Below are 14,973 nucleotides of genomic sequence, written 5' to 3' on the forward strand. Positions count from 1 at the left end.
ATTTTATTACGTCACAGCCTTATTCTAAAATGGATTAAATAAATACAAATCCTCATCAATCTACACACAATACCCCATAATGACAAAGCGAAAACAGGTTTTTATAATCTTTTTGCAAATTCACAAAAATGTTAAATACAAAATAAAATGATTTACATAAGTATTCAGACGCTTTGCTATGAGACTCGAAATTGAGTTTAGGTGCATCCTGCTTCCATTGAGCATCTTTGAGATGTTTCTACAACTTGATTGGAGTCCACCTGTGATAAATTCAATTGATTGGAGATGACTTGGAAAGGCACACACCTGTCTATATAAGGTCCCACAGTTGACAGTGCATGTCAGAGCAAAAACCAAGCCATGAGGTCGAAGGAATTGTCCGTAGAGCTCTGAGACAGGATTGTGTCGACGGCACAGATCTGGGGAAGGGTACCAAAACATTTCTGCAGCATTGAAGGTCCCCAAGAACACAGTGGCCTCCATCATTCTTAAATGGAAGAAGTTTGGAACCACCAAGACTCTTCCTAGAGCTGGCCGCCCGGCCAAACTGAGCAATCGGGGGAGAAGGGCCTTGGTCAGGGAGGTGACCAAGAACCCGATGGTCACTCTAGAGTTCCTCTGTGGAGATGGGAGAACCTTCCAGAAGGACAACCATCTCTGCAGCACTCCACCAATGAGGCCTTTATGGTAGTGGCCAGATGGAAGCCACTCCTCAGTGAAAGGCACATGACAGCCCGCTTGGAGTTTGCCAAAAGGCACCTAAAGACTCTTAGACCATGGGAAACAAGATTCTCTGGTCTGATGAAACCAAGATTAAACTCTTTGGCCTAAATGCCAAGCATCACGTCTGGAGGAAAACTGGCACCATCCCTATGGTGAAGCATGGTGGTGGCAGCATCATGCTGTGGGGGTGTTTTTCAGCGGCAGGGACTGGGAGACTAGTCAGGATCGAGGCAAGATGAACGTACAGAGAGATCCTTGATGAAAACCTGCTCCTGAGCGCTCAGGACCTTAGACTGGGGCGAAGGTTCACCTTCTAACAGGACAACGACCCTAAGCACACAGCCAACACAACGCAGGAGTGGCTTCGGGACAAGTCTCTGAATGTCCTTGAGTGGCCCAGCCAGAGCCCGGACTTGAACCTGATCGAACACCTCTGGAGAGACCTGAAATAGCTGTTTAGCAATGCTCCCCATCCAACCTGACAGAGCTTGAGAGGATCTGCAGAGAAGAATGGGAGAAACTCCCCAAATACAGGTGTGCCAAGCTTGTAGCGTCATACCCAAGAAGACTCAAAGCTGTAATCGCTGCCAAAGGTGCTTCAACAAAGTACTGAGTAAAGGGTCAGAATACTTATGTAAATGTGATATTTCTGTTTTTTATTTTTAATACATTTGCAAACATTTCTAAAAACCTGTTTTTGCTTTGACATTATAGGGTACTGTGTGTAGATTGATGAGGATAAAATATGATTTAATCAATTTTAGAATAAGGCCGTAACCTAACAAAATGTGAAAACATTCAAGGGGTCTGAATACTTTCCGAAGGCACTGTATATCAACGAATTGGCGAGGGCACAAGAACAGTTTGCAGCACCCAGCCTCACTCTACTAGAATCTGAAGTCAAATCTCTACTGTTCGCTGATGATCTGGTGCTTCTGTCCCCAACTAAGGAGGGCCTACAGCAGCACCTATATCTCTGCACAGATAATGTCAGACCTGGGCCCTGACAGTAAACCTCAGTAAGACAAAAATAATGGTTTTCCAAAAAAGGTCCAGTTGCAAGGACAACAAATACAAATTCCATCTAGACACTATACCTACCACTATACCTACCTTGGCCTAAACATCAGCGCCACAGGTAACTTCCACAAAGCTGTGAACGATCTGAGAGACAAGGCAAGAAGGGCCTTCTACGCCATCAAAAGGAATATAAAATTCAACATACCAATTAGGATCTGGCAAAAAATGCTTGAATCAGTTATATAACCCATTGCCCTTTACGTTTGTGAGGTCTGCTCACCAATCAAGAATTCACAAAATGGAAAAAACACCAAATTGTGACTCTGTATGCAGAATTCTGCAAAAAGGACTGTCCGTGTACAACGTAAAACACCAAATAATGCATGCAGAGCAGAATTAGGCTGATACCCACTAATTATCAAAATCCAGAAAAGAGACGTTAAATTCATAAAGAATACCCTAAGCAAGCTGGTCCTGGGACTCTGTTCTCAAACACAATCAGACCCCACAGAGCCCCAGGACAGCAAAACAGTTAGACCCAACCAAATCATGAGAAAACAAAAACGAAAATTACTTGACAAATTGGAAAGAATTAACAAAGCAAACTAGAATGCTATTTGGCCCTAAACAGAGAGTACACAGTGGTAGAATACCTGACCACTGTGACTGACCCAAAGTTAAGGAAAGCTTTGTCTATGTACTGACTCAGTGAGCATAGCCTTGCTATTGAGAAAGGCTTCCGTAGGCAGACTTGGCTCTCAAGAGAAGACAGGCTATGTGCACTCTGCCCACAAAATGAGGTGGAAACTGAGCTGCACTTCTGTCATGACTTCCGCCGAGGCTGCCTCCCCTCCTTGTTCGGGCAGGTTTCGGCGTTCGTCGTCACCGGCTTACTAGCTGCTGCCGATCCATTTATCATCACTCCACTTGTCTTGTCTAATTAATCACACACACACCTGGTCCTTATCCCCAATTAGTCATTGTATAAGTGTTCCCTCTGCCTCCTTGTCTGTGTGGGTGATTGTTTGTAGTGAGCTGTGTGTAGCTCGGTTGAGCTACCCTTACCTTGTTGTTGCCAGGATAGATATTTCCCCTGTGCCTGAGATTTGTTGTCGCATCCTTGCGCAACTGTTTATCGACGGAATAAACTCTTTGGATGCGTAGTACTCTCCTGCACCTGACTCCTTCTATCACACGCATCACAGAATCACCCACCCGCTATGGAGTCAGCGGGAGAAGAGCGCATGCCTGGAGTCGTGGCACGGGTCCAGGAGCACTCCACGATGCTGGCCTGCTTGGGGGAAGAGATGGATCGGGTTCTTTAGGTCGTCCAATGCCTGGAGAGGAGCAGAGCCGATCTGTCGAGACCAGCTGGCCAACCGGATCCAGCCACCTACACCCCAGCACCAGGAGGGATCCAGATATCCCGACCACAGGCGTTTGAGGGGACAGCGGCGCTGTGCCAGGGATTCCTCCTCCAATTGGAGGTTTACTTCGCCAGCATCAGGCCGGCACCATCGGAGCGGGAGAAGGTGTCCGTCCTCGTTTCCTGCCTCTGTGGGAAAGCCCTGGAGTGGGCCAACGCGGTGTGGAACGAAGGAGGAGCCGCGTTGGAGGACTACAGGGAGTTCGCTCGCCTCTTTCTGGCGGTATTCGACCAACCGCCCGAGGGTCGAGAGGCGGGTGAGCGAATGGTCCACCTGAGGCAGGGGACGAGGACCGCGCAGGACTTTGCGTTGGAGTTCCAGACGCTGGCAGCGGGGTCCGGGTGGAATTAACGGGTTCTGATCTACCATTTCCGGTGCCATCTGCGGGAGGACGTCCGACGGGAGCTAGCCTGCCGGGACACCATGTTGTCCTTCGATAAACTGGTGGACATGGCCATTCGGTTGGACAACCTGCTGGCAGCCAGAGGACGTCCTGGTAGGTGTCTGCCCGTTTCCACCCCAGAAGACTCGGACCTCGAGCCGATGGAGCTGGGTGGAGCCGCTGGCCGAGAGAGCGGAGGAGGACAGCGACAGTGCCACTCTGGTGGCACGAAGGGACAGTACACCACACGTAGTCGTCAACGTTCTTTTGGGTCTGGAGGCGGCAGGCAGGGCACTCTCGCATTACCCCAGGTATCGAACACCCACACTCGTTCAGAGCCCTCTGCTGTGCACTGTAAAATACTTGTCTCCTTTCCTGAGCACATGGATGTTCCCCAGTGTAAGGCGCTAGTCGATTCAGGCGCAGCTGGGAACGTTATGGACAAGGCATTCCCACACCGTACAGGCATTCCATTGATTCCCCTATCCATTCCACGCCCCATCAGAGCACTTGATAGTCAACCATTAGGGTCCGGGTTGGTTAAGGAAGTTACTGCACCAGTCACCATGATTACCCAGGACACTCATTGTGAGCAGGTTACTTTTTCCATTATTGAGTCTCCTGCTTTCCCTGTGGTATTAGGTATTTTTTATTTTATTTTTATTTCACCTTTATTTAACCAGGTAAGCCAGTTGAGAACAAGTTCTCATTTACAACTGCGACCTGGCCAAGATAAAGCAAAGCAGTGCGATAAAAACAACAACACAGAGTTACATATGGGGTAAACAAAACATAAAGTCAAAAATACAACAGAAAATATATATACAGTGTGTGCAAATGTAGCAAGTTATGGAGGTAATGCAATAAATAGGCTATAGCGCAAAATAATTACAATTAGTATTAACACTGGAATGATAGATGTGCAAGAGATGATGTGCAAATAGAGATACTGGGGTGCAAATGAGCAAAATAAATAACAATATGGGGATGAGGTAGTTGGGTGGACTAATTTCAGATGGGCTGTGTACAGGTGCAGTGATCGGTAAGCTGCTCTGACAACTGAAGCTTAAAGATAGTGAGGGAGATAAGAGTCTCCAGCTACAGAGATTTTTGCTATTCGTTCCAGTCATTGGCAGCAGAGAACTAGAAGGAATGGTGGCCAAAGGAGGTGTTGGCTTTGGGGATGACCAGTGAGATATACCTGCTGGAGCGCATACTATGGGTGGGTGTTGCTATGGTGACCAATGAGCTAAGATAAGGCGGGGATTTGCCTAGAAGGGATTTATAGATTACCTGGAGCCAGTGGGTTGGCGACGAATATGTAGTGAGGACCAGCCAACAAGAGCGTACAGGTCACAGTGGTGGGTAGTATATGGGGCTTTGGTGACAAAACGGATGGCACTGTGATAGACTACATCCAATTTGCTGAGTAGAGTGTTGGAGGCTATTTTTTAAATGACATCGCCGAAGTCAAGGATCGGTAGGATAGTCAGTTTTACGAGGGCATGTTTGGCAGCATGAGTGAAGGAGGCTTTGTTGCGAAATAGGAAGCCAATTCTAGATTTAACTTTGGATTGGAGATTCTTAATGTGAGTCTGGAAGGAGAGTTTACAGTCTAACCAGACACCTAGGTATTTGTAGTTGTCCACATACTCTAGGTCAGACCCGTCGAGAGTAGTGATTCTAGTCGGGTGGGCGGGTGCCAGCAGCGTTCGATTGAAGAGCATGCATTTAGTTTTACTAGTGTTTAAGAGCAGTTGGAGGCTACTGAAGGAGTGTTGAATGGCATTGAAGCTCGTTTGGAGGTTTGTTAACACAGTGTCCATTGAAGGGCCAGATGTATACAAAATGGTGTCGTCTGCCTAGAGGTGGATCTGAGAGTCACCAGCAGCAAGAGCGACATCATTAATATACACGGAGAAAAGAGTCGGCCCAAGAATTGAACCCTGTGGCACCCCCATAGAGACTGCCAGAGGTCCAGACAACAGGCCCTCCGATTTGAAACATTGAACTCTATCTGAGAAGTAGTTTGTGAACCAGGCAAGGCAGTCATTTGAGAAACCAAGGCTATTTAGTCTGCCAATAAGAATGCGGTGGTGGGCAGCATCCCACTTCTCCTCCTCCTCTGGACATCGAGGGGGCCCCGGTGTACTCTGTCCGTTCCATCCTGGATTCGAGGCGTCGGGTGGGGGGCCTTCAGTACCTCGTGGAGTGGGAGGGGTACGGTCCGGAGGAACGGTGCTGGGTTCCGGTGAGGGATATCCACGATCCCTCCATGTTACAGGATTTCCATCTTCGCCATCCGGCTCGCCCTGCTCGCCCTGCTCCGCGTCCTCCTGGCCGTCCCCGAGGCTGGGGTCGGCGCGCTGCTGGAGCCGTGCGTCAAGGGGGGGGGGGTACTGTCACGACATCCGCCAAGGCTGCCTCCCCTCCTTGTTCGGGCAGGTTTCGGCGTTCGTCGTCACCGGCTTACTAGCTGCTGCCGATCCATTTATCATCACTCCACTTGTCTTGTCTAATTTATCACACACACCTGGTCCTTATCCCCAATTAGTCATTGTATAAGTGTTCCCTCAGCTTCCTTATCTGTTTGTAGTGAGCTGTGTGTAGCTCGGTTGAGCTACCCCTACCTTGTTGTTGCCAGGATAGATATTTCCCCTGTGCCTGAGTTTTGTTGTCGCATCCTTGCCCAACTGTGTATCGACGGATGCATATTACTCTCCTGCGTATGACTCCTTCTATCACATGCATCACAACTGCCTAACCTCCTGCCAAATGTATGACCATATTAGAGATCCACATTTCCCTCACATTACAGAGATCCACAAAGAATTCGAAACCCAATTTTGAAAAACTCCCTTATCTACTGGGTGAAATACCACAGTGTGCCATCACAGCAGCAAGATTTGTGACCTGTTGCTACAAGAAAAGGGTAACCACTGAAGAACAAATACCATTGTAAATACAACCCATATTTATGTTTGTTTATTTTCCCATTTGTACTTTAACTATTTGCACATTGTTACAACACACACACACACATATATATATATATATATATATATATATATATATGCATACATAATATGACATTTGAAATGTCTTTATTCTTTTGGAACTTCTGAGTGTAATGTTTACTGTTAATATTTATTGCAATCCAAGATGGCATAGCAGTGCAGTCGTGTTTTCTGTAGTGTCCTCATGTAAATAGCCTATTTTATTTTTTATTTTATTTTATTTTTCCTGAGAACCAAGGAAAAAATTGTTTTTCATAATCATATTTTTTGTGATTCAATAACTGTTTAGGGTTAAAAAAAGCATCCTACAATTTCCACATTTAAATTTTAAATTTTATTTTTTATTTTACAGCATGTCCACTGTAGTGGACAACAGGATCATTTGAGTACGAAAAGAGACACATTTGGTAGATACACATTTTTACAGAGTTCTTACAGATTACAGAGTTTTTATGAACTAAGAATACATACATTTTGGGCTGTAGTGTAACGATCCCGGCAGTCTGAGTCGGGTCCTGTCTGGTGACTAGTTTTCTGTTCGTGATCTCCAGTTTCCCGAGGGTTCGGGAACGCTCCGGGGAGCTCTCTTGATTTCCGCACCTGCATCCCATCAGCAATCTGCACACCTGGTCCTGATCATCACCCTTCTTAGGCTCTGGCCTAACATCCATTCCCTGCCGGATCGTTAGCCATGAACAGTAGGTTTACCAGAGTATCAGTCTTAGAGCCTAGCGTTAGTTTTGTTGTTTTTGCACCTTGTTGGTTTGTTGCTTACTTACCCCCGTTTTGTTCCATCTGCAGTCACCCGTCCGGAACCTTCATCCAACCTCTGCCTGGTGGTCGGCGGCTGCCGACCCAGGATGGGATCAACCACTGCACCCCCAACAACTAATCAACGCCGCCCGCTCTGTTCCCTGGATTATTCAGCATCACCCTTGAACTTGTAAATAAACTCTCACCTTCGTTTCAACTTACCTTGTCCTGGTCTGCTTCTGGGTTCTGGCTTAGCAACTCGTGACAGAACGATCCGGCCAGTAATGAACCCAGCGGACCTGGACTCTGTTCGCCATGCCATTACCCAGCAGGAGAAGATGTTGGGCCATCATAGCACGGTACTACAGGAGATCGCGTTGTCAGTTCGGAACCTTTCTACCGGTCTGACGGAGGTCCAGAACCAACGCAAGTTTCCGGTGGAGGATCCACTACCGGTTTCACCCATCTCGCCTGCCGCTTCTGGAGCTGTGTCCTTCCGTGAGCCCAAGGTTCCGGCGCCGGATAAATATGAGGGGAGCTGGGAAGATGCCGTTCCTTCCTTATGCAGTGTGGATTAGTGTTCGATCTACAGCCCTACTCTTATGCCACAGACAAGGCTAGGATAGCCTTTGTGATTGCGTTGCTGCGTGGTCGAGCGCTGGAGTGGGCTTCAGCCGTTTGGGAAACGACAAGACCCCTGCATGGCTTCATACCAGGGGTTCACGGCCGAGATGAGGAAGCTCTTCGACCATTCCGTCCGAGGGAGGGACGCAGCTAGGCGCCTGTTTTCGCTTCACCAAGGAACTCGCAGCGTGGCCGACTTCGTGATCGAGTTCAAGACGTTGGCTGTGGAGAGTGGGTGGAACGAGGAGTCTCTGCAAGCGGCCTTTTACCAGGGTCTGTCGGAGCAGCTCAAGGATGAGTTGATCTCCTATCCGGAGCCCTAGTGACCTGGACAGCTTGGTAGCCTTGTCTATTCGGGTGGATAATCGAGTCCGAGAGCGAAGGGAGGGAGAAGCAATGGGGTCCGTCCAATCGATCAGCTTTTCAGTTCCCAGTCGGGTCGGGTGGTGGACCAGAACACGTCGATCATTCTCCACCACAAAGGATTAGTGGAGAGGTCCTCTCTCCCGATTCTGAACCCATGCAAGTGGGGCGGCACGGGTTAACCAAGGAGGAGCGTCAACATAGACGTAAGACCAACTGCTGCCTCTACTGTGGTAGCTCGGGACATTACATCTCCACTTGTTCCCGGCGGTCGTCAAACTGCCCGGCTCGCTAAAGTTGGGAGGACTTTTAGCGAGCCAGTTTCAACCTCTCAGTACCTCTGTCAGACCCCGTTTCCCGGCTACCCTTGTGAACAGGAATCAGAGCTTAGCGATTAACGCTTTTATCGATTCAGGTGCCGATGGAAGCTTTCTTGATGCCGAGTTGGTGGAACAGCTGGGGCTTTCCAAGGAGCAATTGCCGGAAGCCATTGAAGCGACCACTCTGAACGGCAGTAGTCTGGCACGTATCACGATGAGGACTGAACCGGTTAAGATGCGGTTGTCGGGGAATCATTCTGAGATGATTTCATTCTTCATTCTGCCGTCTTCCCATGTTCCTCTGGTCCTTGGATACCCCTGGCTGAAGGAGCACAATCCCACGTTCGATTGGGTGACGGGCAAGGTAACGAGTTGGAGCCTTGATTGTCATGCTAACTGTCTCAAGACTGCCTGCCCCCATTCGGTTCCCAGTCAGGTGATTGAGGCTAAACCCCCAGATTTGTCCCTGGTTCCCGAGACATATCACGATTTGGGGGAAGTTTTCAGTAAGCAGAAGGCTCTGTCACTCCCTCCCCACCCGACCATATGATTGTGCCATCAACCTGTTCCCTGGAGCTGTCTACCCCAAGGGAAGGTTATACAGTATCTCCCGACCTGAACGTGAGGCTTTGGAGACCTACATCAAGGAGTCCCTAGCTGCTGGTCTCGTTCGTCCCTCGTCATCACCCCTGGGGGGCAGGATTCTTCTTTGTGGGTAAGAAGGATGGCTCTCTTCGACCGTGTATTGATTATCGGGGGGTTGAATGACATCACGGTCAAGAACAAGTATCCCCTGCCCTTGATGAGTTCTGCCTTCGACTCCTTACAGGGTGCTACGGTGTTCACCAAGCTAGACCTACGCAATGCGTATCACATGGTCCGGATCAGAGAGGGGGACGAGTGGTTGACGGGTTTCAATACACCGATGGGTCACTCGAGTATCAGGTGATGCCGTTTGGACTGACCAATGCTCCAGCGGTATTCCAGAGTATGGTGAACGACGTCCTGAGAGATATGATCGGTCTCTTTGTGTTTGTTTACCTGGATGACATTCTGATCTTCTCGAAGGAACCTTCCGACCACGTCCAGCATGTCCGGCAGGTTCTGCAGCGATTGTTGGAGAATCGCCTGTTCGTGAAGGCCGAGAAGTGCGAGTTTCACGCCCACACGACATCCTTTCTCGGGTACATCATCTCCAGGGGAGAGATTAGGATGGACCAGGAGAAGGTTAGAGCGGTTCTGGAATGGGCCCAGCCCGGTACGAGATTGCAGCTCCAGAGATTTTTTGGGGTTTGCGAATTTCTACCGCAGATTCATCCGGGATTACAGCCGTGTGGCCGCTCCGTTAACTGCCTTGACTTCCAGTATCAGGACCTTCAAGTGGAATCCGGAGGCGGATCGGCGTTTCTGGATTTGAAGAGGCGATTCACCAACGCACCGATTCTCTCTCAACCGGACACGGCCCGTCAGTTCGTCGTTGAAGTGGACGCGTCTGATGTGGGAGTTGGCGCCATCCTGTCGCAGCGATGCTCCACGGACAGTAAACTCCATCCCTGCGCCTACTACTCTCGTCGCCTTTCGCCTGCGGAGAGGAATTACGATGTGGGTAACCGGGAGCTTCTCGCGGTGAAACTTGCCTTGGAGGAGTGGCGCCACTGGTTGGAGGGGGCGGAGCAACCGTTTATTGTCTGGACTGACCACAAGAATCTTGCTTACGTGCAATCGGCTAAACGTCTCAACTCCCGTCAGGCCAGGTGGGCGTTGTTTTTCGGACGATTCAAGTTTTCCCTGACGTTCCGACCTGGATCTAAGAACGGCAAGGCGGACGCCTTGTCCCGGATGTTCTCCAAGACGGAGGAGAGTGGGTCCAAGACCGAGACAATTCTCCCCCGGAACTGCGTCGTGGGAGCAGTTATGTGGAAGATTGAGGAGGAGGTGCTGGCGGCCCTTCGGACTCAGCCCGGTCCCGGTAACGGTCCACCCGGTCGGTTGTTTGTGCCTGAGTCGGTTCGTCCTGCTGTCCTCAAATGGTCCCACGCCAGCAAGATGGCTTGTCACCCTGGCGTGGCTCGGACAATGGCGTTTCTTCGCAGACGTTTTGGTGGCCTGCCATGGCCGAGGATACTCGGGGTTTTGTTGCTGCCTGTCCAGTGTGTGCGCAGAATAAGAGTACCAATCGGCCCAGCTCTGGACTACTTCACCCCCTTCCTATTCCCCGGCGACCATGGTCGCATCTGGCCCTGGACTTCGTCACTGGGCTGCCCGCTTCTGAGGGGAACACGGTCGTTCTGACTATCGTGGACAGATTCAGCAAGTTCGCCCACTTTGTGCCAATTGCCAAGCTTCCCTCTGCCTCGGAGACGTCCGAGATCCTGGTTAGGGAGGTTTTCAGGGTCCACGGTTTGCCCAGTGATATCGTTTCCGACCGTGGCCCTCAGTTTACCTCTGCTGTCTGGAAGTCCTTCTGTTTGGCCATTGGAGCTACAGTCAGTCTCACATCTGGTTTTCACCCCCAATCCAATGGTCAGGCGGAGAGAGCCAACCAGAAGATGGAATCCACGCTACGCTGCCTGGTCTCTTCCAACCCCACCTCCTGGGTCTCTCAGTTGCCTTGGGTTGAGTATGCCCACAATACTCTCCCTACATCTGCCACTGGGATGTCTCCCTTCCAGTGCCTGTATGGCTACCAACCTCCCCTGTTCCCTTCTCAGGAGAAGGAGCTCTCAGTGCCTTCTGTTCAGGCCCATATTCGTCGTTGCCACCGGACCTGGCATCGGGCCAGAAAGGCACTCCTTAGAGTTTCGGACCGGTATCAGCTCCAGGCGAATCGTCGCCGGATCCCCGCTCCCACCTATTCCATCGGAGATAGGGTCTGGTTGGCCACACGGGATCTTCCGTTACGGACTGAGTCTAGGAAGTTGTTACCGAAGTTCATTGGTCCGTTTGTGGTGGAGAAGGTGATCAATCCGGTGGCAGTTCGACTCAAACTCCCGAGGACGCTCAGAGTCCATCCCACCTTTCATGTCTCCTGCCTCAAGCCTGTTTTCCTCAGTCCTCTGTTGCCTCCTCCGCCTCCTCCTCCTCCTCCTCGGATGATCGGAGGTGGTCCTGCCTACACGGTGCGTCGCATCATGGATTCCAGACGGCGGGGCCGGGGTTTCCAGTATCTCGTGGACTGGGAGGGGTATGGTCCTGAAGAGAGGAGTTGGATTCCGCGGCGACAGGTCCTAGATGCTGACCTCATCAGTGACTTCTACCGCCTCCATCCTGGCGCTCCGGGGAGTCCGCCCGGTGGCGTTCGTCGGAGGGGGGGTACTGTAACGATCCCGGCAGTCTGAGTCGGGTCCTGTCTGGTGACTAGTTTTCTGTTCGTGATCTCCAGTTTCCCGAGGGTTCGGGAACGCTCCGGGGAGCTCTCTTGATTTCCGCACCTGCATCCCATCAGCAATCTGCACACCTGGTCCTGATCATCACCCTTCTTAGGCTCTGGCCTAACATCCATTCCCTGCCGGATCGTTAGCCATGAACAGTAGGTTTACCAGAGTATCAGTCTTAGAGCCTAGCGTTAGTTTTGTTGTTTTTGCACCTTGTTGGTTTGTTGCTTACTTACCCCCGTTTTGTTCCATCTGCAGTCACCCGTCCGGAACCTTCATCCAACCTCTGCCTGGTGGTCGGCGGCTGCCGACCCAGGATGGGATCAACCACTGCACCCCCAACAACTAATCAACGCCGCCCGCTCTGTTCCCTGGATTATTCAGCATCACCCTTGAACTTGTAAATAAACTCTCACCTTCGTTTCAACTTACCTTGTCCTGGTCTGCTTCTGGGTTCTGGCTTAGCAACTCGTGACATGTAGATTGATTATTATCCAAGAATACAGACATTTTGATTATACAATACACATTAATCATTCTTGAATCCTTTTCCTTACATTTCGCAAGGATAGCTTTACTATTAAAGCTTAACACTTTGTTATGTCCATATCCTTTGATTGGTCCCCTTGAATCCTTTCAGTGTTATTTGAACAATGAACATATAACTAATGTGTAACAGATTTATTTTGGATTTTTTCCTTCTGTCAAACTGAATCCAATCTAGCTTTTTCCTTCACTCTTCATTTTGTTCTTAGTATTTTCTTTGTTAGTGGTGAAAGTCCTGGAAGCAATTTCTCTTTTTGGTAATGCAGAGGAACATCTTGCATTTGGTACATCTCATGTACGTCTTGCTCTTGCAGCCCTTATTTCTGCATCTTTCTGCATGCTTGGTATCCATCATCTCAGGCATGTGCATGGCTCCTAGTCTGCGCACAGATGGCTCTGGTTGTGGGATCCTCATTTTAGATGGTGGCTCATACTCATCCTCACTCTCTTCACAGCTGTTTTCCAGTTCCGGACTCTCCAACAGCTCCTCAGCTAGGAGTAGTTTGAAGTCCAGGTACTGATGTGTGTTCTTGGATGGTCTGTGCAGAGCTTTGCTGTCAGACTGGTATTGTATCCAGGAGTTGGTGATGGCAACATCAAAGAAGTGACTGATCACGTGCGATGTCCACTTCTTAGTCCTGCTTGACATACGATAGAAGCTAAGCATGCGATCACAAAGATCTACGCCACCCATGTTATCATTATACTGCTTAATTACTGCTGGTCTTTTAACCTGGACCAGGTGCTTTTCTTTCTGGGACCATCTGGTACAGATGTCTTCTGGGTCTTTCCCATGTACAGTGGATGCCATGAGCACTGGTTTGTTGTCGAACCATTTTGTGATGGCCAGCTCAGGACTCTTTCTGGCCACTGACACTGATGTTCCTCTCCCCTCTTTTTTCAACTGTTTGTCTACTGGCAGCTGGCACAGCTTTGGGACACGGTTCTTCATTATAGTTCCAGTTGCAGGAAGGCCCTTTGCCAGCAATGCATCCAATAGATCTATGGTTGTGAAGTACCTGTCAAAGAATATGTGGCTTCCTGTTGGAACAGATTCAACCATGCGTAGAACTGCTGCAGCTCCAACTCCTAACCTTTGGACTGTAAAGGTATTCTTCCCTTGGTAGACTTTAAAATCAAGCATCAGACCATTTGGGGATGCAAGGACAAAGACCTTTAGGCCAGTAGGGTTTGGCTTGCCGGGAACATATTGCCTGACTGGACAACGGCCTGTGAATGGGATGATTTGCTCATCAATGCAGACCCTTTCTGGCTTTGCAAGGCTGAGACAGCCTTGGCGCACACGATCGAGTATTGGCCTGACTTTCCAAAGAATATCTGCCTTCTTTGTTTCCTCTGTTACAGCCAGGTCATTGACAATCTTGAGGGAATTTCTTATCCTGAAGAATCTATCCCTAGTCATTTTGCTACTTATGACTGGCACTTTAGTTTTGTTGGCCCAAAACATTTTAATTCTGGGATAGCCAAGGCAGGCCATGTGGACTGAAATGCCCAAGAATATTTTTATTTCTTGTGGCGTGGTGTTCATGCACACTCCTTTGATTTGCAGCTCTCTTTGATTTGTGTATGTTGCCAAATCTTCAAAGACCTTGTTGTCAATGTACTGTGAAAAGTATTCAATTGGACTCCAGTCTGCACGTGTTGTAGGGTCATCTTGACACACAGGAAGCCCAGGTAACACAGGTGCAAATCTGATATGAAGGAAAAAAGAATAATAAATGATAAGTAATAACAGTTTAAATACTCAATGCAGCTGAATTTAAAATTGTGGAACTGCATCAAACATACATGTTACTCCTGGCCCACAGAGGGCGACGAGTTTCCTGTTCATCCCTGTCTGTATCTGTGTCTGTGTCTGCATCTGTCCCTTCAACTGAGCCTTCTGCATTGTCTTCCTCTTCTTCATCACCGCTTTGTATCACTGGTTGAAACTTATCCTCATCTCTCTCATCATCTGACAACTCCAAATCTGAATCTCCCTCAACTATTCGGTAAAGAATTCTTTCTGCTTCAGTTCTGTTTCCTACGACAATGTGGAGTCATTATTTACATGAAGATAGTCCTGATGTCCACTATAATTGACATTCATAAAATGGCAAATCTTTCAAAAGATACATAATTTAGTTGCTATCAGAACTAAATATATGATTCCTAACACCTTCATGAACAAGAAAATATATGATTATCATAGTAACAAAACCAGAGACAAACAATATTTGACTTACCTCTCATCTTTCCATAAAATGTGCTTGTTCCTATGCCGTCCATTTTGAAAGGAAAGATAGAGGCGGTTACCGGCCTCCCAGCCAATCAAATGACATATCACTGAAAAGCCCAGGATGTCCTCTGTACAGTACATCAGGAATTAAGAGACTTGCACAAAAGATTCCAAGAAGAGGGATG

General features: G+C 48.9%; 2 protein-coding genes across 2 annotated transcripts in view; both read right to left on the reverse strand.

The window, feature by feature from the left end:
* The window catches only part of LOC121535498 (leucine-rich repeat and immunoglobulin-like domain-containing nogo receptor-interacting protein 3), a 93,074-nt gene that overhangs the window by 63,292 nt on the left and 14,809 nt on the right, over positions 1–14,973 (reverse strand). The gene's annotated exons all lie outside the window — the stretch shown is intronic.
* LOC121535499 (piggyBac transposable element-derived protein 3-like) lies at positions 12,487–14,849 on the reverse strand. The gene is made up of 2 exons (XM_041842626.1): positions 14,796–14,849; positions 12,487–14,261 (listed from the first exon to the last, which is right to left on the reverse strand). Exon 2 carries the CDS (start codon positions 14,096–14,098, stop codon positions 12,770–12,772), a length of 1,329 nt encoding a protein of 442 aa, XP_041698560.1. The 5' UTR covers positions 14,099–14,261; positions 14,796–14,849; the 3' UTR covers positions 12,487–12,769.

Source organism: Coregonus clupeaformis, chromosome 21 (assembly GCF_020615455.1).
Source record: "Coregonus clupeaformis isolate EN_2021a chromosome 21, ASM2061545v1, whole genome shotgun sequence".
NCBI classification, from domain to species: Eukaryota; Metazoa; Chordata; class Actinopteri; order Salmoniformes; family Salmonidae; genus Coregonus; species Coregonus clupeaformis.